Source organism: Agelaius tricolor, unplaced genomic scaffold (genome assembly GCF_023055355.1).
Source record: "Agelaius tricolor isolate 1412-34295 unplaced genomic scaffold, bAgeTri1.0.p SCAF_1, whole genome shotgun sequence".
NCBI lineage: Eukaryota > Metazoa > Chordata > Aves > Passeriformes > Icteridae > Agelaius > Agelaius tricolor.
In genome coordinates, this window is record NW_027269261.1 from 6584643 (window position 1) to 6609680 (window position 25038).

The 25038-nt window shown below is 41.9% G+C and overlaps 1 protein-coding gene across 2 annotated transcripts in view; it reads right to left on the bottom strand.

The window, feature by feature from the left end:
- The window catches only part of XDH (xanthine dehydrogenase), a 51792-nt gene that overhangs the window by 18472 nt on the left and 8282 nt on the right, over nt 1-25038 (bottom strand). The window contains exons 3-21 of one of the 2 annotated variants that reach the window (XM_071421527.1): nt 23693-23789; nt 22453-22561; nt 20859-20985; nt 20022-20083; nt 18202-18270; nt 17329-17397; nt 16783-16869; nt 13979-14120; nt 13304-13396; nt 12173-12324; nt 11265-11358; nt 10348-10457; nt 7444-7628; nt 6498-6666; nt 5963-6052; nt 5105-5274; nt 2582-2705; nt 2073-2192; nt 411-507 (exon numbers count right to left, since the gene is read on the bottom strand). In XM_071421527.1, coding sequence (XP_071277628.1) covers nt 411-507; nt 2073-2192; nt 2582-2705; nt 5105-5274; nt 5963-6052; nt 6498-6666; nt 7444-7628; nt 10348-10457; nt 11265-11358; nt 12173-12324; nt 13304-13396; nt 13979-14120; nt 16783-16869; nt 17329-17397; nt 18202-18270; nt 20022-20083; nt 20859-20985; nt 22453-22561; nt 23693-23789 — 2166 coding nt within the window. Of the gene's footprint in view, nt 1-410; nt 508-2072; nt 2193-2581; nt 2706-5104; nt 5275-5962; nt 6053-6497; nt 6667-7443; nt 7629-10347; nt 10458-11264; nt 11359-12172; nt 12325-13303; nt 13397-13978; nt 14121-16782; nt 16870-17328; nt 17398-18201; nt 18271-20021; nt 20084-20858; nt 20986-22452; nt 22562-23692; nt 23790-25038 lie in introns of those variants that run through there. The other variant, XM_071421517.1, reaches the window with a different exon arrangement.

Consider the following 25038-nt stretch of genomic DNA (forward strand, 5'->3'; position numbering starts at 1 on the left):
TGTCAGAAACAACCTCCTTTCTCTGCCATGGCCCTGATCTGTTCATTGTGGCCCCTTTGCCTAAAATACAGCTATACAACAGATTAAAGGAAATTGGCTATCTGTAGGATTTAGACCAGACTATGTCTGGACAGGGAAAAATTTCAGAAAAGAAAAAAACAGTTCGTAGAATATTTGCTCAAGGAAAATGTGTGCTTTCATTGAAAAAAGTGTGTTTTCTGGGGGCACAGCTGGCAGCATCCAGGTCTGTTTGAAACAAAAAAATTGTGTATATCAGTCTGAAACTTTATATGAAATTAATTTAGTCCTGGAAGCCTTACTCTAGTATCATATGGGAAAAAAAAAAGGAGGCTGACTTCTTTTGTCACAAACTATACTATTTTAAAAGAATTATTAATGCTTATTCTCACCCTCCAAAATGTGATCAGATTCTTCAAATCCTTTCTTCACATCTCCCTTATTAATCCTCTTTATATCCTTAAAGAAAGATTTTTTCTCAATCGCTTCCTAGGAAACAGAAAGACACAGTGACATTTTTGTCTAAGTGGAATGAAATCAAACCTTCCTCTAACTGAAGAAGAAATATCCAAGATAAAAAGCACAAGAACTTATCAGACACTTTCTATGGTAGTAGCCAAGGACTTGACTAAAAGCAATAGAAAATAACTTTTGGCAACAAAACAATTTCACAACCAACACCACCATAACTGGACAATCTTAAGGTAGTCCTTGTAACTTGTTTTACATTGTGGACCCAGAACCTCAAGGCCTGTAACCACCAGAGCTATAACTTACAACTTATATTAACTCCTGTCTGTAGCCCATAGGGTGGGAGAAAGGGCAAAAAAAAAAATTTAAAAAAAGAGAAATAAAAAGAGAAAGAGAAAATGAAACCTCTCAGATAAGAAGTGCAGAAGTAGCTCACTTCTGAGCTAATATAGAGGGAAGTATATAAGGGAAGTTTAACAAAGGCATTTTCCTTTTGCCAAAACTGAAGCTTTCCATCATGAAAACAACCCCCACCAAATATCAAGTAACAAAAACCAAAAAAACCAGCAGCACGTTTTTTGGCTCCACTCTCATGTTCCCTGGGTGAATGAACAACTAGAAGCCTCAGAAAAGGCAAAGGTCTCACACATTGTTTGTTAATCCACAAATCACCCAAACAACCCAAAATCCCTGTCCTCAGATGACAGTACCAATGTCTGCACGAGACAGTGCACAGACTCTATTTACATGAATATAATTTCATGTAAAACTCATTACAAAGCACATGGTATGAAATACTGACTATTAAAAGCATTTCATTAGAATCCTGTGTTTCTAATTTTGCCACTAAAAATGGCTTCATACATTTTTCTTTCTCATTTCTAGAAATGAATGCTGTGTAGGTATTGTCATTTGCTTTTACTGTCTCATAAGGAGACCTTGTCAACAAATTTTCTAGTTAAAAGAGCATGAAATGATCATGCTTTGTTGATATTAATTCCTTCAGCTTTGAGAAAAGCCACTTAAAGACTGTGGCCGTACAGTTCACAGCAGGGAGTGAACTCCCAAAAATTAATTTAATTAGCTTAGAAACTAGACAAGTGGTCTAGTTGTGGAGCAGAAATCTCAGAGAAGCAGTGCAGTGACAAAGCTAGAAAAGACATTTTCACACCTTATTATTGCTTGTTATAAATGAGAGAATGAAGGGGGAATGGATATCAATGAAGCCAGCAGGGTCAGACCAGAGAATATTGAAAGCAAGCTTCTGTGGGTAAGAATGTAACTCACAGTAACCTTGTTTATTTAAACAATTTTCTGTTGAGCACAATATTATCTCTCCAAACTTGATTTATTTGTTTCAGCTTTAAATAGCACAGAAAAAGTTAATGTACTCTAAATCAGCAGGGCACCAAAGATGCACCTTCTTTATATTTAAATACACGAATTATTCCTTCTATCAGTATCCTGTTGCACCCACAAACACAAACAAAATGTGGGGCTCAGTAACCACAGTTTCTGTGAGAACAGAACTGGACAGCAGAGGGTCCCAAGCCAACTGCAGATGCAGAACTGAGCCATCTTACCTGAATTGTGACAATAGGTTCAAGTTCTTCATACTTAATCTTCACAGCTTTGGCTGCTCTCCTGGAATGCTCCTGTGTGTCTGCCAGCACTGCACCAATGATATGGCCCACACAGGTGACCTACAGGCAAGATTGGGACCCACCATCACTTGGGGTGTGTGTTTGCAGTGAAAAGAGACTCGTGATCATTCTCTTTATCTATCCCTTTCATGCAGTTTGTTCAGACCAGTCTATTAAAAATCAGCACCCAGGGAAAATAATCACAAGCAAATTTGGAGTGAGTGAGCCTGTCCCAGGGGGCTGCAGCTTAGAGAAGAACTGTGGAGATAACAGAGGAGAGGGGCACAGGGCAAAGGGACTTGGGCCTTATTGAACTTGGCACTAAGATTTCTGTTGACCCCAGTGCAGTTAGAATTAACTCTGTATAAGGCAGAGGACTTGAGTGGACAGTATGAGAAATGTTCTATCCTGAGCAGCACGATTGAAAAGGGCTGGTTTTAGCTACATACCACATCCTTAGCAAAGACAGTCTCGTCATTAGCGATGCCAGTGACATTACTGCCAGGAACATCCTTGGCAGAGACAAAACACACAAACCCAGGAACACTCTGAGCTTCAGATGCATCTACAGAACTAAAGAAAGAAGGAGAGATAGTATTAGTTCTCATTTTTTCTTTGTGTAAGCAATTATGAGATTCCAATACAAATTCAGGCTTGATTTCCTCGAGTTTGGCCATGCCATGTGAATATCATGTGAGACTGTGACAGCATAACATATGAGACTAAAATAATTTGGGATCTACATGAAAATGTTAATCCTGACTGTGAGACTGATCAGCACCCTGGTTTTTTGGACTATGTCATACATCTTTTCCCCAAGACATATCTGAACTTGATCCAGTTGCCACACGTACTAAAGATTCTTTGATAACAAGTTGGTGTTAGCGGTGCTGTGCCTCCACTAGCTGCCATGACTCTTGCCATGAAGGCAAGAATATGGATAATTTTAGTGCTGACATGTATCATTTGCCAGGGGTGAGTCAGGGAGAAATTGTTGAGGATCAATCATAAGGAAGCTTCAGGGTTTTTAAGAGGATGCAAAAGAAGTGATGCTCAAAAAGACAAAAACCTTCATTAAAGGCTTTCTTTGGTAATCAGCAAAAGAAGTATCTAACCAAAATGCTTGTCTGCTTCAATCATATATAGATTTAAAACTCAGTGACAAAATAACTTTAAAAGGGCAATATAATTTAATTTTTACATGGGGAACTTCGTAAAAATATATTACAAAAGACTTTCAGGATCCTTTTGCAATATTCTGTACATTGGTTTTACAGAGAAACAGCTGTGAATAAAAGTGCTGTGGCTTGGATTTTGCTGCCTGAATGATTTATTGCCTTCTGTAAATTACTGCAATTTTTTCAGCAACTTGTTTAGATTCCTAAAACTTTGATATAAACTGTGCCTGAAAGCAGCTGTTAATGCACCCCAGTGAGCCAAAGACTTTTAAAAAAAGACATTAAATGTATGAATGAACTTTCCCACATGAACCCTTAGACAGCAGGAACTCAAAATGCTATTTTTCTTTGGAAAGTTCTCTTTCCTGTGTTTCTGCAGCAGTAGCTCACATACAACCCCCTAACACCTTCCCTTAGTTGCAAATGCAGAGACAGCTGGAGTCTGATTTACACTTGGTGCTCAAAATCTGACTAGGATGAAGTGGAAGTTTCCAGAGTCAATATTTTGACTGCCAAAACCATAGGTTGATACTTTTGTCCCCTGATTAAATATTCTCCTACTTCCTCTGCAGAGTGCTACAGGTTCCCAGCCTGATATATGTGTACACAACATAAATGCAAGAGAATGTGTACAGCAACTTCTAGAAAACACTGCATGTTGTGGTCACAAGCATGGATGGGATGCCTTCTCTATCTCCCCATCTGCCCCGGTGGCAGTAACATCACTTAAGTGTCTGCATTGCACATGGCAACACCTAAAAATTACCTGTGATGAACAGAGCAGTTTCTTTCATAAGCTGGGAGCCAATTACTACATCTGTGCATGCCTGACCACCATGCTGCCCATGCCACAATGGGAAAGCTCTGCACAGGAAGCCTAACTAGGCAGGAAGTGTTGTCTAAGGAATGAACAGCACATGGAAAGGCTGGTGAGGGTGACACGAGCCAGTGGAACACAAAGTGCCCCACATCGAAGCAGCTGAGGGCAGATGAAAGCCTGCAGAACCACCACATAAACAAAATTAGGGTTTGTGGGGGCAGCCAGTCCTGCAATATGACAGCATTAAAATCCACATGAGAATGTGGATGGCATTACCTGCCAGGATTGGCCTTTAGGAATTGGTTATTCACTATTGTTATAAATTAGGTACCAGTCATGCCCTGGATGGACAAGATGTTTTCTGAGACAGCTGCACTTCCAAATACTGACCTGTCCACCTTGCTATGGCCAAGCACAAACAGGGCTACACCTCACAGCTGAAGCCAATTCACAAATGACTTTTGTGCAGAGGGCTTGATCTGAGCCAGTGCAGGCAAGCACCATGCAAGGCAAAATCCAGTGCCCACAGCTGACTCACCAGCAGGAGAGCTGGTAGAATTGCATCTTACAACCTAATTTTTCAGGCAGATAGAAGGAGAATCTTCAAGCTGCATGCTCCAGTTAGTGATTAAAATGACATCCCAACCTCTGTGGTGCTCTCCTACCCTGCTCCTTTTTAATCCTGCATGCCTGAGTATAAGAGATGGGAAATACAAAAAGTTGGGCTTAGGCTGAGGGCTTTTGTGCTTCAGCAAAGCCCAAAGTTTGGTTCTGGTTCCCTCACATTCCCACTGACAGCTTGCAAGGCAGCTGTCACACACACACAGAGCTCGCCTCCACGTAACAATGTGCAAAGAACTGGAGTTCCCACCTAAGCAAAACCTTTCCCTCACCCACACCCTGACAGATTGATGTTTTCCAAGCCACCAGGAACAGGATGCTTCCAACATTTGGAAGGGAGAAGCAGCACTTACAGGATCTTAGCGTGGGCCTTGGTGCTGGTGACCAGCGTCAGGTACAGCTCGTTCTCCAGGTGAGGGATGTCATCACAATACACAGCTTCTCCACTGGCTTGTTTGGCTGCTGAAAAGTGCACCAGAGGCCTGCCCACCATATCTTCCACTGCCTGCCCCTTGGGCACTTCCTGGAGTAAAACACGTGGCTGACTACTGCTGGCTTGGGAGGAAGGGGATGGAAGCATTGATGGGAGAGCAAAGAGCACTGTGGGACATTCTAGTGAATGGGGAATGGGATGGGGGCTCAGTCCTGTGTGAAAGGAAGGTAAACAAGGTGCCACAAGGTGTAGCTAGACAGAGGGGAGCTGTAGGGAATGAAGTGAAAGCAGTTTGGGTTTTGAAATTGCTGTGGAAGGGAAGGGTTTGATTTCACATCTTGCGTAAGAAAGCTCAAGTTCTGAAACTGGACTCTACTCTCAAAGCTGAAGAGAATGGGTCACTAACAGAGAAATAAGAAAGAAGATACATGAGTGTGAAGCCTGAGAGATGCCAAGAAAGGCAGGCTATAACTGGGGAAAACAGAAGGGGAATTTCAGTTTGGATATAGAGCTGGGTACAGGAAGAAAAGCAATTTTTATAAATCCCTCAGCAACAAAGAAAGCTTAGGCTCTCTTGGGCAATAATAGGAAAGAATAGTATCCGAAAATGAGGAAAGGATTGAGACCCAAATACAAGCTACATGCATGGCATTATCAAAGTTTATGTGATGACCATACTTAGGGAGACAAGAAGATAAGAAGCAGAGTTTGAGCTACAGAAAAACCTGCAGTTATGTCATGCTGACACTGCTACTTACTTGGGAAAGCTGCTACTTACTTGGAAGAGCTGGGCATTTGCAATGGGATCTTTGTGAAACAACTCTGTAGCACTGATGTAGTTTGAAGGGACAGGCTCACACATAGTTTTCTGCCAGAGACATATTAAAGAAAATCACCTTCCCTTCCAACTCCTTTCTCACATTCCCTGGTAGCTCAGGATATTTACCATTCTCCATCTCCCACCTAAGGTAATCCATAATCTATGGAGTTAAAGGCGAACGAGGCTCAGGCTCTGTGCCAAGAACAACCACAGAGCCACAAGACCACTTGTAATGCAGCAAATGGAAGAAGCCCAGGAATCATCCTGTGAACCACAGAGCTACACCCTTCCACCTCAAGGGGAGAGTGCCATGAGGAAGCAAGTGGGAAGATGTACAAGTCACTGTTATGCAAGCAGTAGGGCAGCTATTGCAGCATGGATTTTGTTATCAGGCAGGACTCTGCTCAAATCTGAACTCTCCCCGTGCCTTCCCCACCAAGGCAGTACAAAGAGGTTCTCCTTCCCCAAATCTGCCTTGCCAAGGAGCACTCACAGTGCCACTCTTGCTCAGTTTCTGAAGGACTGTCAGGTAGAACTTGAAGAAGAAGCTGAGGGTGAGGGTGCGTCGGAAATCCACCATGCCCCCAGGAGCGGAAGGAGACAGATCCATCTCAGCCGACAGCAGGCGACAGGCATCCTGCAGCAGCTTCTCATTCCAGTCTCTGCAAGGGAACAGAGGGGACACAGAGACCTTTGTTCAGACCTAAATTCACCAGGCCAGACTAACTCATCTGACACAGAATATGCTGAAGTGGAAGGGGCCCATCAGGATCATGGAGTCCAGCTCCTGGCCTTGCACAGAACAGCCCAAGGGTCACACCGTGTGCCTGAGATTGTTGTCCAAATGCTTCTTCAACTCTGTCAGGCTTGGTGCTGTGACCACTGTCCTGGGGAGCCTGCTCCAGTGCCCAACCACCCTCTAGGTGAAGAAACTTTTCCCCTGATATCCAACCTAAACAGGCCCTGATAGAGCTTCGTGCTGTTCCCATGAGCTGTCAAGCAACAGCCATCAGTTCTATCTGTTCATAGCACACATGTGTGCTTTGATGTCATCTTGGGCTCATGCTACCTTCCCTAAACATATGGCAAAGCTATTGCATGATAAAAACCTTGATTTTTTCCATCCAGTTTGAAATGAACCCAGTTTTGTAGGTCATGAAAACATCTAGCTGCTGTCCACTTCAACTGATGAGTGAATCTGGAAAGAAAATGTCTCTCTGAATGAGAGAATGGCATGGATCTTTGAGGGTAAGGCATACTGGAGGAAGCAAGGTATTACACAAAACACTGCTGCAGAAGCATAACTATACTTCTTCCCCTATCCTTTCTTTTTTGATCTACTTTTAGAGAGCATTTAGGATGTTTTAGATATTTAAACTGCTCCTGTAAAAATTCGCACTGTTCCATGAGACAATCTTTATCACAGGAAAAATTCCTACCTGCCAGTGAGCTCCTTGCAAGTTTTTAGTGCCAGGACAGTGGTAGGAGCCATTCCTCCATAGCTTAGTTTTATCTCCTCCACTCTGCTTGTGCCATCTTGGAACAGGACTCTCAACCCACAGGTCACAATAGCAATGTCATCCTCACGACGGGAAGCCTGCTTGAAAGCTGAGAAGTATTCACCCTGAAAAACAGGAAAATATTTCTTTATCCTCTACCTTGGCATGCTTTGGAGTGTAAATGTGGACAAGCTGTTTACCTATCTGTATGTGCATGAGCTATCCCAGGCAACAGTATCTGGTTGATTCATTGTGCAGGGCCAAGCAGGACATGTTTGATCAAGCAGCACTGTTTATTTTCACATAATTCAGTGATTAATTCTAATGTATCAGTTCAGTGGTTGTTACCAAGCCTAGGACTGTGGGGAGAAACAAGCTTTGACAGAGATCTGCTCGTGCCTGTCACATTTTTCCAAGACAGATTGTTTGTGCATAAACAAAATTACAGTTTCTCAACAAGTTTTTCTTCCTCCCAGGCTGCTAAGCTGGAAGTCTAATCAGTAAAACCCATATCCTAAACCCCTTCCCTTCAGAAGCCTTTGAAATCTGCAAGAGCTGAAATCAGTAATCACAAATGTCTCTCAGTTCTAGAGTAGACCAGAATAATTCAGTATTAATAATTCAGTCTATTCAGTAGACCAGAATAATGAATAAAAGAAAATTTAATCTGCTACAGGAAATAGAATTCTCAGTTACCATCCTGGTCTCCACAGAGCGAGGAAATTCTTGTAAATGCACCAGCAACTGCAGTGCCCAAAACTCAGCAGCTCCCTTATAAAGAGGGGCTGTAAATATGAGATTAACACTTTACCAGGATGCACCATGCAATGACACCCTGGAGTCACAGCATGGTCAGTCCTCTCAGTACCTGCCTGTACTGCAGGTGAGGACAAATTGCTGTTCAGGCACCCTGCAGGCTAAGAGAGGAATCAGATCTGATGTCTTTGCACTGCCCTTCTGGAGAGCCTTCTGACAAATTTCTTCTCTCCAAGTGACTCCACACAGCACAGCAGTCTGCTTCATTAATTACCTCTAATCTGAAGTGGACAGCAATTCTTTCATTCTCAGACAGAAAAATTTCTCTCCTCTTGACAATGACAACAGTTTCACAAGAGGCCCCTTTTGTGCATCAAGCACTTGTTACTGGAGATATAACTGAAGGGTGTGCTTCATTTCCTGAATCCAAATAATTACTCAGCAGCCAGCAGATAATAGCAGAGGAGCATCAATAGCATCCTTCCAGTGAGGACATTCTGCCACTCTGCTTGTTAAAACAATTAGCTTTCAAAGAGGAGAAAAAGCAGCCTCCTCTCTTACTGCATAATCACGAGATTTCCAATAACATGATTGCAAAAAGAGGGCAATATTGCCTTCTCTCCTCACAGGACACCTTAATTTTCTTCATTCAGAGTCCTGTGGGAGGAAAGGCACTCATCACCTTGAAGTGTAGGTAAGTGAACCATCACATCAACATGTCTGCCTGGGTCGCTTGGCAAACAACAGAGTATGTTAATTCTTTCTGTTGTTTGGCCAGTCTTCCCTTTGGTGTGACAAGTTACATGAATGCAAGGCATAACATCAGCTTCAAACAAAAATAAACCAAAAAATTCTATCTAGCTGTGTGCTGCAACAGCCCTGCTTTCATTCATGAGGAAATCACAGTTGCAGAAAACTGTGCCTGCTACATGCCAGCACCTTCAGACATGCCCTGAAGAACCTCAGCCTCCTTCTTTGTGAGCAAAGATCAGCTAAGAAACCATGCAGTTGAGAGTTAAAAAGTCATTTTAGTTTTTCAGATCAATGAGCTGCAGAGGGCTGAAGCCACTGCCCCTGCTTGTAAACATTTGTTTGTTTTGTGAAATTGCCAGGAGATTGCCATATGGATGGAGGAATACAGTGCTTTCCATTGGCAACCTCAAACACGTTTCTCATTTTGGCAAAAAATGATGCCTTTATCACAAGACCAAAGAGGGATTGCCCAGAAATAGATGGAAAACGCACCATAAATAAAATAATTTGTTCCTTTAGTAGTTAAATAGAAAAAATTGAGAGGATAGACAAAGGATTTACTTGTTCTCTCCCATAATACAATGGCACTTCAAGTAAATCAGTGTTTTCCATTTATAAAGAAAATGCATCACCATACTGCAAGTCCTTGCATCTTCTGACTAGGAGCCACAAGCCCTAAGAAGGTAAACACCTTCACAAGCATAAAATTACAGTCTGATGTTCTCAGCCCTAAAGGAAAGAGCAGAGTTTTACTTCTTAGACACTGAATCAGTTGTGGTTTATGCTGCTACAGCCTCATAGGAAGCCTACATAGCCAAAATGCCCTAATAGCCAGTCCTTGTGGTTGACATCTTGCAAGAATGCAGAAACTGAACTTCCCTTTTATCCATACTGACTCTTCCCCATTTCATTTCCCATATAAGCTCACAGAAATTAAGCAGGAATCTTTGGCACATTAACTTCAGTCTGCATCAGAAATTGCTAAAACCTTTTCTGTTCTGCTTTTCAAGCAGAACTTCTGCCTCTGGGAACATCATTTTGACACTTCTCATCATTACCAAATGCACTCAAAAAGCTTCAGATAATAAAGTGAAATTACTCTTCCTTGCACTAGAAAAATTCTTGAGCTTACCATACTTTATCATAGAGCCCTGCTTCCTCTTGCTTGTGAAGAAAAGTGTGCTGCTCAATTTTCTCCAAATAATTCTCGTTTCCTGGTCCACTTGGGACTACATAAGCATTTGGGAGTGGAAAAAGATGCCTAACTTTGAAAACAACACTAAAATAACAGCATTTTAGCTCCACAGACAATGAAGTTTTTTCTTACAAACTTACCTTTTTGCTGTAGGGTATTTCAACAGAGAGAAGTATTTCTTCAGGCTTAACTATTGTCTTCCTGTAGCCAGTGAAAAACTTCTCATCCATGGTGACAGTCCTTTTGCCCTCTGTAGAGCAAAGGGACATCAGTGGTGAAAAAATGAAGAATGACAGTAGTATGTGTGGAAAAGCCTTCAAACCACACAAATCACTCTCGGTATCTGATTTCATCTTTCCACTCTCTTTCACCAAATCAGGAAAATCTTTCTCAGATTTATTTTGGTATTTACGGAATCTATAACAGCTTCTGCCTACACATTAAGTTTTCTTTGTACATGAACTGATAAAAATAGATCTCCTTCTTTATCTAATTAAAGCTTAGCCTCCAGGTGAGCCAGTTTCCAATACTAATTAAATCCCCCTCTTTCTCCTTTCCCTAGCCTGCACACAAACCCAGTCCACTGACTGGGCAGTCCACTTACTTCAAGGATACAATTTAAAAAAAATTTCCTAAGAACAAATAAAAACTGAAATACTTGGCTTTCTTCTTAGAAAAAAAAAAAACGAAAACAACCCAAGTTTCAGTCTTTATCTGAATAAACCAGAAGGATTAAAGTATGATAGTGGCAGAAACTATTTAATGCCTATTATTTTTCATTAGTACACATCTTCAACCAGCTCTTCACAAGGATGTGTCTGTAAATATATACACAGTACCAGAGATTCCATCTGGCACAGAAGTTCAAAATTCTTTAGGAAGCCAACCTTAGCTCTAGCTTTAGGACTTTAGCCTCAAAAAGTGTGAAAACACAGAGGATTCAGACCAATAATGTTAATTTCCACTTTCAAGTTGTGGCCTGACCTATCAACCCATGGCAGAGGGCTGCTGACTATCCCAGTCCCCTCAGTGCCACAGGGAAATGTAACTGACTTACCTTTTGATACCAAAGTCAGTTTGCTTCCACTTGCCATTAACACAGGATTTAGGTCAGAAATTGGGCTTGCTGTCATTATATTCCCACCAATAGCCTAGAGTGAAAATGATGCATCAGATAACTATTCAAAATCTAAGCATTTTTTGGTCTTTAATTAATTGGGAAAACCTAAGCCCCACAAAATCAGATGCTGTCTCAGACAATATTAACATTTGCCTGAAACAGATTTAGAACAGTGTTTTGGTAATGCATCAAGACTACCTCATGCTTAAACCTCATATGAATTATGGCATTGTTGTGCAATCACTGTACCTGCTATTAAGGGAGGATCCATGAAACTAAAAAGGGTATTTTCAGTAACAGCCAGGACCCAAGGGTTTTGGCTGCAAAACAAATGCATGGCACAGTGTCTTGTGGAACAAAAGTTCTTGTTTGGTAGGTTGGTTTAACTGCTTGCTTGGTATTTTTTTCTTAGAGCACATGGAGTTTGAACACACCTTCCCCTTTAAAACTTGAGGAAAATTTGCCAGCTCTGATACATTAACTCTATGATTGCCCTAGTTGTCATGGCAATATATACACACCTGCTTCTTTGAAGCTTGTCCAGCACTCTAAATACCTTTTTTTCGTTCAATTAGTCAAATCTCACTGCAGTTCCCCCCAGTTGGTGATAACAGCAGTGGAAAAGCTGAAGAACTACCATGTTTCCATGTGTGACATTAGTGCAGCACAGACACCAGCTGAGACCCCAGCACTTTCTGGGGTTGATTTTTGTGTGCTGGTTTCTTTCCCAAGGTTTGCAAATGCTCTCCTGTGAGATGCACAGGGCACACCAACGCTGCTTGAGGCAGGGCAGCTCCTCAGACTGAGCCTTCAACTCCAGCCCCTGGTGCTCCTGAGTCACTTACAGCAACATTCCTGATCTGAGGCCCTGCAAACCAGCGCAGCTGCTCCAGGACAGCCTGGAAAATCTCTGTTTTGTAGGGAGGAAGGTCTGCCACTGCTTTCCTCATCACCTCCTCGACTGACTTCAGGGTACAGGCAGCACCAATGGTGACCCCTGTACACAAACAAAGGAAAAGAAACGTTGGTTTCCAAAATTTTGAGGTACACAAGGACAGTTACTGTGTCTGCAAAGCTCAGATGCCACTGAGTTCAATTAGACCTTCAGTAACACCAGACTATTTAGAATGCACTGCATGTAAACATCACATCCTCAGAATAAAATTCACCTTTAAACCACAGCTCATGCTGGTGCTGTCTCCCACATGACAGTAACACACCACCCTTTTGCATCAGCGTATTATTAACAATATTGGCCTCCTTTAGGTATTAGTCTGTCCTTTGAGAAGTGAACTCCAAGTCCTTTCCAGTTTCCACACTTTAAATATCCTACCAGACACTGGGCCACATGCACTAAATTGTCCTAGGTACTTCTATTTGTAAGGTTGACCCATTTCCATCACAAAGCTAAAGGCAATGGAATTACAGAATTGTTAAGGTTGGAAAAGACCTCTAGAGATCACTGAGTCCAGCCTCTGCCTAAATACCACCACATCAGCTAAACCACAGGAGCAAAAGTCATGTCCTGTCATTTCTTGAACACTTCCAGGGGTGGTGACTCCACTACCTCCATGGGCAGCCCAGCCCAGTGCTAGACCACGCTTTCAAGTGAAGAAATTCTTCCTGATGTCAATCTGAATATCTCCTGGCAGAGCCTGAGGCAGTTTCCTCTTGTCCTGTCACTTGTTACCTGGGGGAAGAGACTGACCCCCACCTTGCTACACCCTCCTTTCAGGGAGTTCTAGAAAGTGTTAAGGTCACCCCTGAACCTCCTTTTCTCTGGGATGTCCCCAGCTCACTTTTCTACATATCACTCACTTGATTTCCTGTGGGAAAATGGGAAAGGTGTAACATATACTTTTTATGAAAGGTATAATGAAAACAATCTTTAATCTGGGGATGTTCCTTCACACCCTCCTTATTCCTCCATGGAGTCCCCACTCACCTCACAGGTGCTCTGCCTCTTTTTTGCTCACCTGTTTCAGTGTGCTGAACAGCATTCATTTCAGGGATCCATGCTGGTGCTATTATCACTGGATACAGCAGGTTCTTTAACCTCATCTCAATACCTTAAGGAAAAGACACTGTTTGGTACTTGTGTGACATGGCAACTGCTGCACATAATCCTTCAAGAAAGGAAAATTAATGCAATAAACCCTATAACATTTAGTAATTCTTTCATGAACCAATTGCTCAAGACAACAGAATTACTAAATATGTCTGAATTATCCTCCTCAGCACTTATATTTGCAAAAGTATCTATTTGGTGTGAGAAGGCAGTAAGATTTCAAGTCTTGAGAATTTTCTCACTGAAAAGTCCTTCAAAATGCAGCTTTCACAACTGAATTAATTTGATTATGGGGACATTTCATGCTGTGTCACTTCCCTCTTCTCAAAATTCCACAAAATAGCACAGAGGCTCAGAGATCTGGAATAGCATTTTTTTCACCTGACACAGAAAAGAATGGAGAAAAACATTCACAGTGAGATTAATCTACCTGAGAAGAAAACCTGTTCCTACATACAACCTGAAAATAAATAGCTTTTTAAAAGCAATGACATGAAAGAGGCTTCCATTTACACTGTTCTCACAAATTACTTAATGGAAGGTTTTCCAACTGTTCATAATAAGCATCAGCTCTTTCTCTTACCCACTTCTGTGTTCCCCACAACGAGTTTGGCATTGGGGTACTGGGATTTGAGAGCCACCAGTTCATCGAGAGTTGTGGGCTGGATCCACATCACACGCTCGCCTTTGAAACACATCTGCTTCTGCTGTTTCTTACTCTGAGTCTGCAGAAGGGAATTCAGACAGAGCTCAGCCCCTACATCAAGCCAAGAATCCCTGCTCACATGCTGCCCCATGCCTGTGCCACGCTGGGCTCCATCTCAGCCAAGTTACTGACAAGGGGCTGGGATATCCCCACTGTGGTTGGCAGTTTGCCATTCCCCATCCTTCTGCTGGATGTGATGGAAGTCTTCTTCTTGCTGACAAAAGTTCTCCCTTCCTGTTACTGCCAGGTGCATCCTGCTGCCACACCTCCCTAGCAAGATCTGTGCCAGCAAGCTCCAAGGCTCTGGCACATGCCCGTGGCTCCAGTTGCTTCAATGGGTTTTCCATTCTCATCTCAATCCAAAAATGTCAGTCTTTAGCACAGATGAAGTGCAATTAACCTGCTAGGCCAGGTTCTGATTCCCCTTTTAACTACTTTACCCAGTGACTAAAGAAAACATGAAATCAACATGAAATCTCCTTGGGCAGGAGAACATCTTGGAGAAGAAACAGAGGAGCCCCATCTCAAGCTGAATCTATCTCAAGCTATGGTCTAAGAGAACCCACTCATGCTCTAGTTCATGACACAGCAGCAGAATTAATGATTGAATTTCAGTTGTTAAATGTGAAGGAAGCTGTAAATGTGTCATGTGCTGGATTAGATTCCTGGCTGGGACACATTGCTTAGGGGGAGGATCCCTGAAAAAGACAGGAATGAAACATGGAGAGGAACTCATCTCACCTAACTTTTAATGTCATGGTGAGCCAACCAACTTGTACTCTGCTGTGGTGAGGGGAGTTTTTTGAAAAGACAACTATTTGAGATATGTATTCAGCTACACCTTGTAATTCTGTAGTGGTTTTGCTTTCTTAATTTGAGATTTTATGGTTAATGTATTAATGAGAGTGATGGGTTCAGTGTTGTTAATTATTAGTGTACTCATTTATTTTTTGTTGTGAGATAGGATTAGGAGAAAGGTAAAGTAGGTTTGAAACACCAAAAGGGTATAAAGGAAAGTTTATTAATAGTAACTAAAAGAGTAATAGGAATTAGAATAAAATACCTTTAGGACACTTCTCTTCCCCCCACAATCTTTTCTTTCCCAATGACAATATAAAGAAACAAAAACTAAAATTTCAGTCAGTTTACTACTTCTAAAATTGTCTTTTTTTTTAATGTTATGGAGACTTCTCTACAAGAAAACAGTTTCCTTGTGCTTCTCTCTACAAATAGCAACTGTCTGGAGAAATCTGAAATCATGAAATTCCTCTCATTTTCTACAAGTTTTTCTCACAGTTGTGTTTATGGGCCATGTCAACTTATGGGGTACTGTTTTGAAGATGAGTTGTTTAAAGGCAAAAGTTCTCATTATTTACTTCTGAAATTATTTTCTTCTTAAGGGCACAAGATCTTTATTACTTTTTTCTCTTTCTCTGTTTAAACTTTTCATAGGATTACAGTTACTTTAACATTTGCTTTAGTATGAAGGCCTTTGCTCAATATCTACAATTTAAATACTTTCATCTCTATACCTTTATGTGTTTTAGGTAAAAAGAGTTTTTTCATATCTTTACAAGGGAATTTTACCCTAGAACCAAAGGTATCTCCTCATTTCTCCTATCTGGGATTGCTTCTTCATTGACTTTGGCATCTTCATGCTGTTGGGTTGGACTCCATGATCTTTAAGGTCTCTTTCAACCTGGTCATTCTGTGAATTCCTTTACATTGTCTGCATTTTTGTTCCTTCTCTCACTCAGGGGAGGACTGAAGCATTGCAAGATTTAATATTTTGTTTGGGGCTTGCAGATGATTACCTGACCCAGGCCAGGCTTGGTAGTTTGTGGTGGGAACTGCAGCCAGGGGGGCTGATGGCCTCTCCTCTGTCCTGCCCGGTGGTTGTGGGTGAATATTTATTGGTGGTGGAATCTTGGCCGAGCCAGCCTGGCCCAGGGCAGCTCTAGGGGCTGGCAGGTCCAGCTTGGTCCTGCTCAGATGTCAGAAATGGCAGCCAGGCCCAACATTGGCCCTGCGGCCTCTCCTGCCCTACCCAAAAACCAACTGGGGGAAGACACCCTGGGAAAAGGGTCCAGGCCTGTAGCAAAAACCACCCAACCCTTGTTACCTCTATCAACCAGAAAAGAAAGAAAAAAATCCTGAGTTTCTTTCATCTTTAACATGTTTTTTTTACAAAAACACAAACTTTCCAGTAGCTAAAAACTTTACATCACTTCCATGAATGCCTCTCACACAAAACCACCACAAGTTCCTACTTCTCTTCCTACACTCTAAAGGGAACACAGGGAGACAAGCTCAGATATATCTGTATTTGATGCAGAAGTTCACATCTGACCTAGTCAATTGATATTTGGATTTTAGCTACTGTTCCACCCCCGGACAGGCAGTGACTGGGAAGGAAGGCAACCCAAGAGCAGAGAGACATATGGTGAGAAGCAGAAAGAAAGCCAGACTGCTGCAGCTGGCACCTGGCCTGCATATTTCTTCTAAGCCACCCTGGCTCAAACACCTTGTGTTTTATAAAACAGGGAAGGATTCATGCCCATGCATTTTCATTCATTAGCAGCCATTTTTGCCCTGCCATTTCCTCAGGACAGAGTCACTCAAACCTTGTGCAGAACAACTAAGCCAACAAATCACTGCTATTTCTTTCTGAATCAACTTACCATTAATTCTGGTGGGAAGATTGGCTCCTGTGTGGGATCCAGTGGCTGGAACTCAGAAGAATTGAACAGGCTGGAGGAGGTCATTGTCTGTGACAGAGAAAATGCAAATGGCTAATGACTGAGGAGAAAGCTCTCCACATATAACCATAACTCATTATTCCTCTTTCAACTCAAATCCCTGTTACGTTTTCATAGAGCAAAACATGGCAAACACAGCAAAATTATGCCACCTGATTCAGCATTTAAGGTCCTCCAGTTATATTTTTCTGATTCCCCTGCATGTCTTGTCAGAACCCTCAACCCTGAACACACTAATATGTTTTAGTCAATCAAAAGTGACATCCCTTTCACACTGGCATGTTGAATCATGTCAAATACACCTTTTCTGAGGTATGGTCTTCTGACCATAAAATATAAATTAGTCTAAATCGCTTTGCATAGATATTGACAAAATAAAAGCATCAGGATTGGGCATGCAATGAGCCAGATCTAAGACTTTCAAACACCAGAAATAAAGGAAAAAGTACTAGTTGAGAGGCACCTTACCACACTCTCCTCTTTCCCATTCATGCAGCAGCCTGGACCATTGGCTTTTCCTCCACAGCAGCCCCCATTCTGAAGAAGAAAAAAGCACACTCCAGCTATTTTAAACATAGTCAGAACATTGCGACTTTTACAGAATATGGCCCTCTTCTTTTATCAATCCCCAGATTTTAGAAATTTGCAGTCACATTTTTAATTAATAAACTCCTTGAAAGAAAGGACTCCAAGCAGTCTTAATTGTTGGACTATTCCATGCAACACTGGATGTTTCCTAAGAACCAATCCACAGAAGTACCCTGGAAATTTCTGGTAATGAATTTCATTGTATTCTCTGCTTCCTAAGTTTATTTTATACTCACACTACCTTAAGCACCAATTTCTTCTTTCTATTCCTTCATTTGTTTTGTACCTAGACTGATACATACAACGTGATTAACTTTTTTCCCCTCCAGATATTCCAAAAGATTCCGATTGTGCAGTTTTGGAACAGAGAGGAAATTGCTTCATTCATCACTGGATGGCAAAATTTGGGAAAGTTCAGAGTGGGGAATTTAGACCTGTTTTCACAGAAAATGTATCACTTCAGTGCACCAGAAGCTGGTAACAGACTGCTTACAGTTGTCACCATGCTATTTGACAGAAGGGCTGCTCCTTGCAGACTCAGAAGGAACATCACTGTTTTAAAACCCACATCATGATGGCCATTCATGCTCATTGGGACATACATTCCCAGCATTTTCCAAGAGATAGACAACAAAAACAGCTCAGAGAAGCTCTGAGTATCTGCACCACAGCAGAGCCAGAGAGGTGACTAACACATCAAAGCTCCAATGCTATATTGAAAATTGAGGTTATGAGTCTTAACATTCAGCTTACCATGGTATTTTCCTTCCCACTACGGCAGCATCCAGTGCCATTGACAACTTTGCCACAGCAATTCATGTCCTGTGGGAACAAAAACCGTTCTGAGAAAAAATATGCAGATTCCAAGGAAATTAAGTAGGTTTGATCCCATTTTGAGAGAAATATCCAAAGCAGAAGGAAGGTGCCAACCACAGAGGTGTTTCTCTTGCCAATGGAAGGCAATATCCTGCAGCGTCATGCCTACTGTGCTGATAAACCTCTTGTTCTGGTTTGGAACTACTCTGACCATTCAACAGTTAGCTCTGGAGCCGTGAGGAGACACCCAGAGAAGGCTGAAAGCACATACAATACAAAGCCAATACTCCACAGAGACCATCTGCCTTTGTTTTTGATCTGACTCCTATTAATTTCATTTCTTGAAATGATCTTTTACTGGGAGAGGCAGGAAATAGCAGATGCCTGTTCACATTCCACCTCTAATCACAATTCTGTTGATCTCTATCAGAGGTCAACAGAAACCAGTGTTTGTGCTATGTAGAGTCCCTTCCCTTCCCTGGAATCTCCTTTTCATGTTGAAGTGCACTCAGTGCTTCTCGGTATGGAAATCAGATTGCCACAGATGTGATCCTTGTTCCAGTTCTCTGAATCCTCTTCTGTTCTGCAATACCCTGTTAGAGATGAGAGGAGCAGAACTGCACAGAGAACTCAAGTGTAGGAAGAGCCATGGCAGTGTTTTCTGTTTTGCATCCCATTCTATTCTCCAGTCTCTCAGGTTCATAAAATCCTTCAGAAATTCCTCAAAGCCAGTTCCTGCCTTAACTACCCAAACTTCATATCTGTTAGTTTACTTTCTCATATCCTTACTTACACTCTTTTAAACCACATTTAGGGATAGGTGCAACAGCCTTGCTTCCCACCTCAAGTCCCAACACAACTCCACAACAGTGACCTCCCTCCACTGCAAGAATATGCCATTTTTCCTCTACTGCCTTTTAACCAATCTTTCATACCTACAGAGATCTTCCTTCTTAACCCCTAATGTCTTTAAAATCCTTTGGTGAGACACTGTGGAAAGCCTGTTGGAAATCCAAGTAGGCTTTTATCAACTGGGTTTATCAACCATTTGCATTGGACCTCACTCCTGCTTGTATTCTCATTTGTTAACTGCAGTTCTGGATAATAAAATTAAATTAATGGGCATCACTGTAAATTCTTTCCTTTTGATATTCAGTATCAGTGTAGACCCATGAGTGGCTGGCAATCACTGAAGTACATAATGATCTACTCCTCTTCACAGCCTCCAGCACTCATTCAGGCACAAAGGGACTAGAGAAAACTCATGGCAAAGCTTCAAACTGCACCCAAACCAGCAGAATAATTCTGGGCAAGAGCTATAAAATAGTGATTTCAACTTCTTTCCAGAGCTTTTCCTGCTCAAAAATGCAAATTCCTCCACAGCATGTCCCTGCCAGTGCACCATACCTTCATAGGTTGTCCACACCAGGATCAGCTGCAAGCTGTATTGTGCAGAGAGGGTGAATTTTTCTGAGACTGACAGAAAAGAGTTACAGAGTCTGATTTCTTGTGATCCAAAAAGGGACCATGAGGTGGATCTTATTTAGGTGTCCCCAGCAAGTGGAGAGAGTAAAGGGTTTACTCTATCTGAATTATTAACACATGAATCACATGAACAGAGGTCAAGAGTTGGAGCTGGGTTGTTGGAGCATATTTATTTCCTTCCTCCCCTTTTGAGTTCATGGCATGTTTCAATAACAGAGAGAAAGACTACCAACTTTCCAGGTTTTTTTAAAACATCATCTAAAGCCACTTACTTTAGCAAATGTCCTGTATCCTTCCAGAATGGGTCTGTAGCCTGTACACCGACACAAGTTCCCTGCATTGCCAGAGCAAAAGGATAAGGATTTAGTGTCATTTAGCTAAAAATTTATCTTCTTTTAAAACATTCTATTGTTTCTCACAAAAGCTTATCAAATCTTGATACAGCTAATGAAAAAAATGGGAGGGGGGAAATTTCATTAGGAACCTTGCAACAACCCTACAATTCCTTTTTGTTGAAATTTAAACTGAAATTCATTTAGAACAAATTCAATCTGTTTTATTCAGTATTCATTTATCTCAATTGTGTGAGTCTTATCAGTATACCACCTAGTCTGTCTCCATTCCTACAAGAATTACACAGAGATTGCTTTCTCCTGCATCATCATTCCTCTCAGATCACTGCTGGAAACAGTGATGACTCTAACCTCAGCAATAACAGTAGACTCTCACAGGATTTACACAGTTGGGTTCTGCCCCACTCTATCACTGCACATTGCTGTCTCGGTCCTTGACTTGAGGACATGTTCTCTGTCACTTCTGCAGGCTGTTATGACAGCAATGAATAAACAAGGACACTTTCATGCCCCTCAAGGACAGGTCACCTTTTGGGCTCCTAACCCAGACTGAGGCCACTTGCCCATGCTTATGAACTATGACGTTCATTTCGTAGCACCTGGCTGGCCTCCAAGTGAAAAAGCTACTCTTAACCTCACAACCACCAGCTCCTTTTAACAAAATACATTAAATAATGGTGCACCTCCATGCAAGTGGGTGAAGCAAATGTAAATAAAGCAAAACAGGTTGCACCCCTGCAGGGCTGTGAATATTACCTTGGAAAGCATCTTCAATGTCCTCCATGTGGGGCTCGGGGTTGTTCCGAAGCAACGTGTACATGGACATGACAATGCCTGGAGTGCAAAAGCCACATTGGGACCCATGGCTCTTTGCAATTCTCTCCTGAGATAAAGTAAAAACCACAATTAGCCCATAATATCAAGGTGAGTTCATTGTTGTGCTTGTTTCTATTACACTCGTGTTAAAAGCAAAACCCAGTATCACAGAGGAGTTAAGATTATCATCAGATGTTCTCTGGTCAATTAATCTATGGACAGCCTTCAAAGAGGAGAGCAGCTTGAAAAGTTTGCACCTAGGCTTCTACTGTATTTGTGGGGTGCCCTGGGGCAGGAAGGAATGGTGAATTTGACTCCATGTTCATAGAAGGCTAATTTATTATTTTATGATACTGTATTGTAGTAAAGAATGCTACACTATACTATACTAAAGAATACAGAAAGGATACTTACAGAAGGGTAAAAGATAATAATGAAAACTTGTGACTCTCTCCAGAGTCTTGACACAGCTTGGCTGTGATTGGCCAGTGAGTGAAAATACTCACATCAAAAACTAAGGAAACAATCACCTGTTGGATAAGAAATCTCCAACCACATTCCAAAGTGGCAAAACACAGGAGAAGCAAACGAGATAAGAATTGTTTTCCTTTTTCTGTGAGGCTTCTCGGCTTCCCAGGAGAAGAATCCTGGGCAAAGGGATTTTTCCAGAAAACATGACTGCCACTGGCTTTGAACTCAAAATGTGACTGAGGGCCACTAGAAGATTCCAAGGAGATCAGGAATTCTTCAGATTTACCATGCTAGCAAGCTTTGGGTTACCTGCCGAGACCTGACTTTGAATTTCAAAATTTAGCTGTCAGAATCTTCAGGTGGGAGGGGAGAAAAGAATACAAAGGCTGCCATCATTCATGTATATTAAACTTATTTTTCACTTCGTTGTTCACTCCCTCAGATACTGGCACAAGTCCAACCCACTGTGCAAGCTGAGATGAATCACAGTTTACCTTAAGGCAGCAGGTCTCTGACAAAGAGAGGCAAGGCTGCACTGTAACACCTTGCTAGAAGAGCAAGGATGCACATCCCAGTCACTCCTCCTCACCAAGAATATTTTCAGACTCCAGAAACATCACTGAACCAAAACTTACTTCACTACTGCAGGGAAGGTCCCTAAGTATGCAAGATCAGAAACCAAAGTCATTTGTGGAAGGCCACAGGAGAGCCCAAACCTATCCCAGATTTCCTGACTCCAGGTCATTAGATTGGCTTTCCTCGCAACATCAGTCTTCCCAGACCAGGATGTGGACCAAATACAGCCATGCAAATGCAGCCCAAGGACAAAAGCAGTGGCAATTCAGCCAGGATAGCATGAGTTAACCTGTTAGGGGCAGAACAGAACCCTAGCGTTGCCTCAGGAGTTCGGTTCTGTCACTCAGCCATTCCTACAAGTATGGATTGCTCATGTGGAGGGTCAGCCTCATGGCTTTAGTGGAGGTCCCAGTGTTCTGGAACAAGTTTAATTAGCACAAGAAAACACGCATAGAGGGTTTTAAAGTTACCAGTATTAATAGCTTACCTGGGCTGGGTGCAGCCTGGATTTGGTGTTTCCTATGCCTTCAACAGTAGTTACAGCCACGTGATGCAGGGCACAGACAGGGAAGAGACAAGCATTGGCAGTATGGTGGCTAAAACACTACATTAAGGTCATTTCATTTGACACTGCTGCTCGGCAAAGGAAAAAGGGAACAGGAGCAGTGAAGAGTACTCAGAAGCTACAGCAGTGAACACAATAAGAGCACTTAAGTAGATGTGATACAAGAATTAATTACAAATCAAGTCCTACAGCAGCACCCAGTAATCCAAAACTCTAATCAATTTCCTTTGCAGTTTGATCCAGGCATACACCATAGGATATCACCTAGATATAGCAACTTTAAACATCCTTGTTGCACATTAAGATACAGAACCCATATAAGCAATTTACACGGGCAGACTACAAATACCAAGATGTTGTGCAGCTGAACACTGACAAAGTTACTCCAGAGCCTGGAGTTCTCAGTCTTTTAGCTAGAAAGCTGTTTGTAGATGGTAAACATGAGGGAAAAGTCTAGACTGAAGGTAAAAGAGATTAATGTTGTCAAAACTCATATAAGAATTAGCTATTTTATATCATTTCTATCAAGACAGAATGAGGACCCTAAAGATATCTTGCTTATGGCTATGCTCTTAAGAGAGGATCCAAGTTATAGTATCTCCAAGCATTATTCCAAATATACTAAAGATTTCAGTGCTTTCTGTTCCCCACAGTAAAACTAAACTGAGGCCTGTCTCACTGTCTCATCCTCTCTTTGCATCCCCTTTGTTTCTAGTCCATTGTTTCCCCTTTCAATTAAAGTGAGAAGAGAAGGAAATTTTGTCTCAGGAAATAATTCTGAAAGTTACAGTACAAGTAGAGAAAAACGTTAATATCTGCTGGCATACAGAAATGAGATTATTGTCATAATACAATAACAATAAAGATTTTATCACAATAATCATTATATGGTTTGTCACAGGAAAAAGTTATATGAGAGTCAGTGCAGATATTGCAGGGCACAAAGAAATAGTTCCTTATAAACACTGTGCAATGCTTGAAGAAAAATACTTTCTTATCTCAGCCTTCTGAGCTTATATTCTGAAAGTGAAAAATTATGTTTTGGCAGAAACATTCATTATATAACTTTTTTTTTTAAAGTAGTACCATATCTGGTATGTCAGGAACCTGGATCTGTCCCCATTTTATTTCTCTGTTGCAGAGTTCAGATTGCAAAGGATACAGGATTTTCTTGCGGAAGGGATCATATTTGGATATCATAACAGTGCAAGCACCACATCCACCTTCTCCACAGCCTAGTTTGGTTCCACACAGGCCCACTGAGAGAACAGGAATTAAGGAAAACACAAAAAGAGTTGGCACAAACTTGCTTAAGTCATCAATCAAGGCTGAGCAACAAGATCCTGCTGGAAGCAAATCACTCCTTTCTTCTGCTAAATTATTTAACACAAGCAAAGTTTCAAAAGCCGGCATGTGACTATTGAGATCAACACCCAAACCCCTCATAAAGACACAGCCCACACTCCAACACACTCTCAGAAACAAACAAAAAAATATCCTCAACTGCAACAGTTCCCACTCTCCATGACTCAGAAAAGGAAATGACACAAGGGAGATAAAGCACTGGTAATTGCTGAGCAGGAGCTGTTCAGGCATGCAGCCACATCCCTGAGCCACACAGTGACATCCTCCTTCAGCACCTCTCAGTGGTGGGGCTGGACTTCTTCCTGCACCTGGTGACTCCTACCACCCAGAAGGCTCCCAGGAAGGGCAGCCACTCAGGGCTACAAGTTACACAGTTTAGCACTGGCTGGGAGCTGCATTTGAACTGCTCACAAACTACCTGCAGCTCAAAAGTCATGGTCTGGCTACCCCATTTCTGATGTCTGGACAGTTGACAGGGACAAAACCAGCCAAGCACACTGCCCAGGAGCCTGGGTCCCATAAAATCACAGGAGAGAGACACTGAGAGCCAAAACTCATGGAGATGCACAGAACCCCTGCCCAGACACCTGGGAGCTCACAGAGTGTATGGTCCAGCCTAAGGAGATTCCTCCACAGACTACTGGGATCATGGCTGTGCTTTAAAATCAGGAATTACAGCAAATGTTCTGCAAAGGGAGTTCAGGAGAAAATTCCTTGGGTCACTTCTGCTTAGGTTCCTTCACTTATTAGAAGGTAATTAGACACTTATTTATTGCAAAGAGAATTGGCTAATGTTGGGAAACTTTTGGTGGGGTAAAAATCAGCTGATTTCATTGGCAATGGACACTGAGTTGAGATAATCAGTGCCTTTCCCTGTATCACAGAGCTTTTGGAAAAGCAATAGACACTGTGATAGAGGAAACTCAATCTTGACTTCACTGCAGTATGGCACTGACTGTTTCTAGAGAATCATAGAATCATTTAGGTTGGAAAAGATCTTTAAGATCACCAAGTCCAACCATAAACATAATGCTGCTAAGTCCACCAGTAAACCACGTCTTTGATGCAAACCTAAGGCTGCCAAGTCTACAATGAAACCATGTCCTTAAAGCCACCATTGCTTTGCACAGAATCATGTGCCTG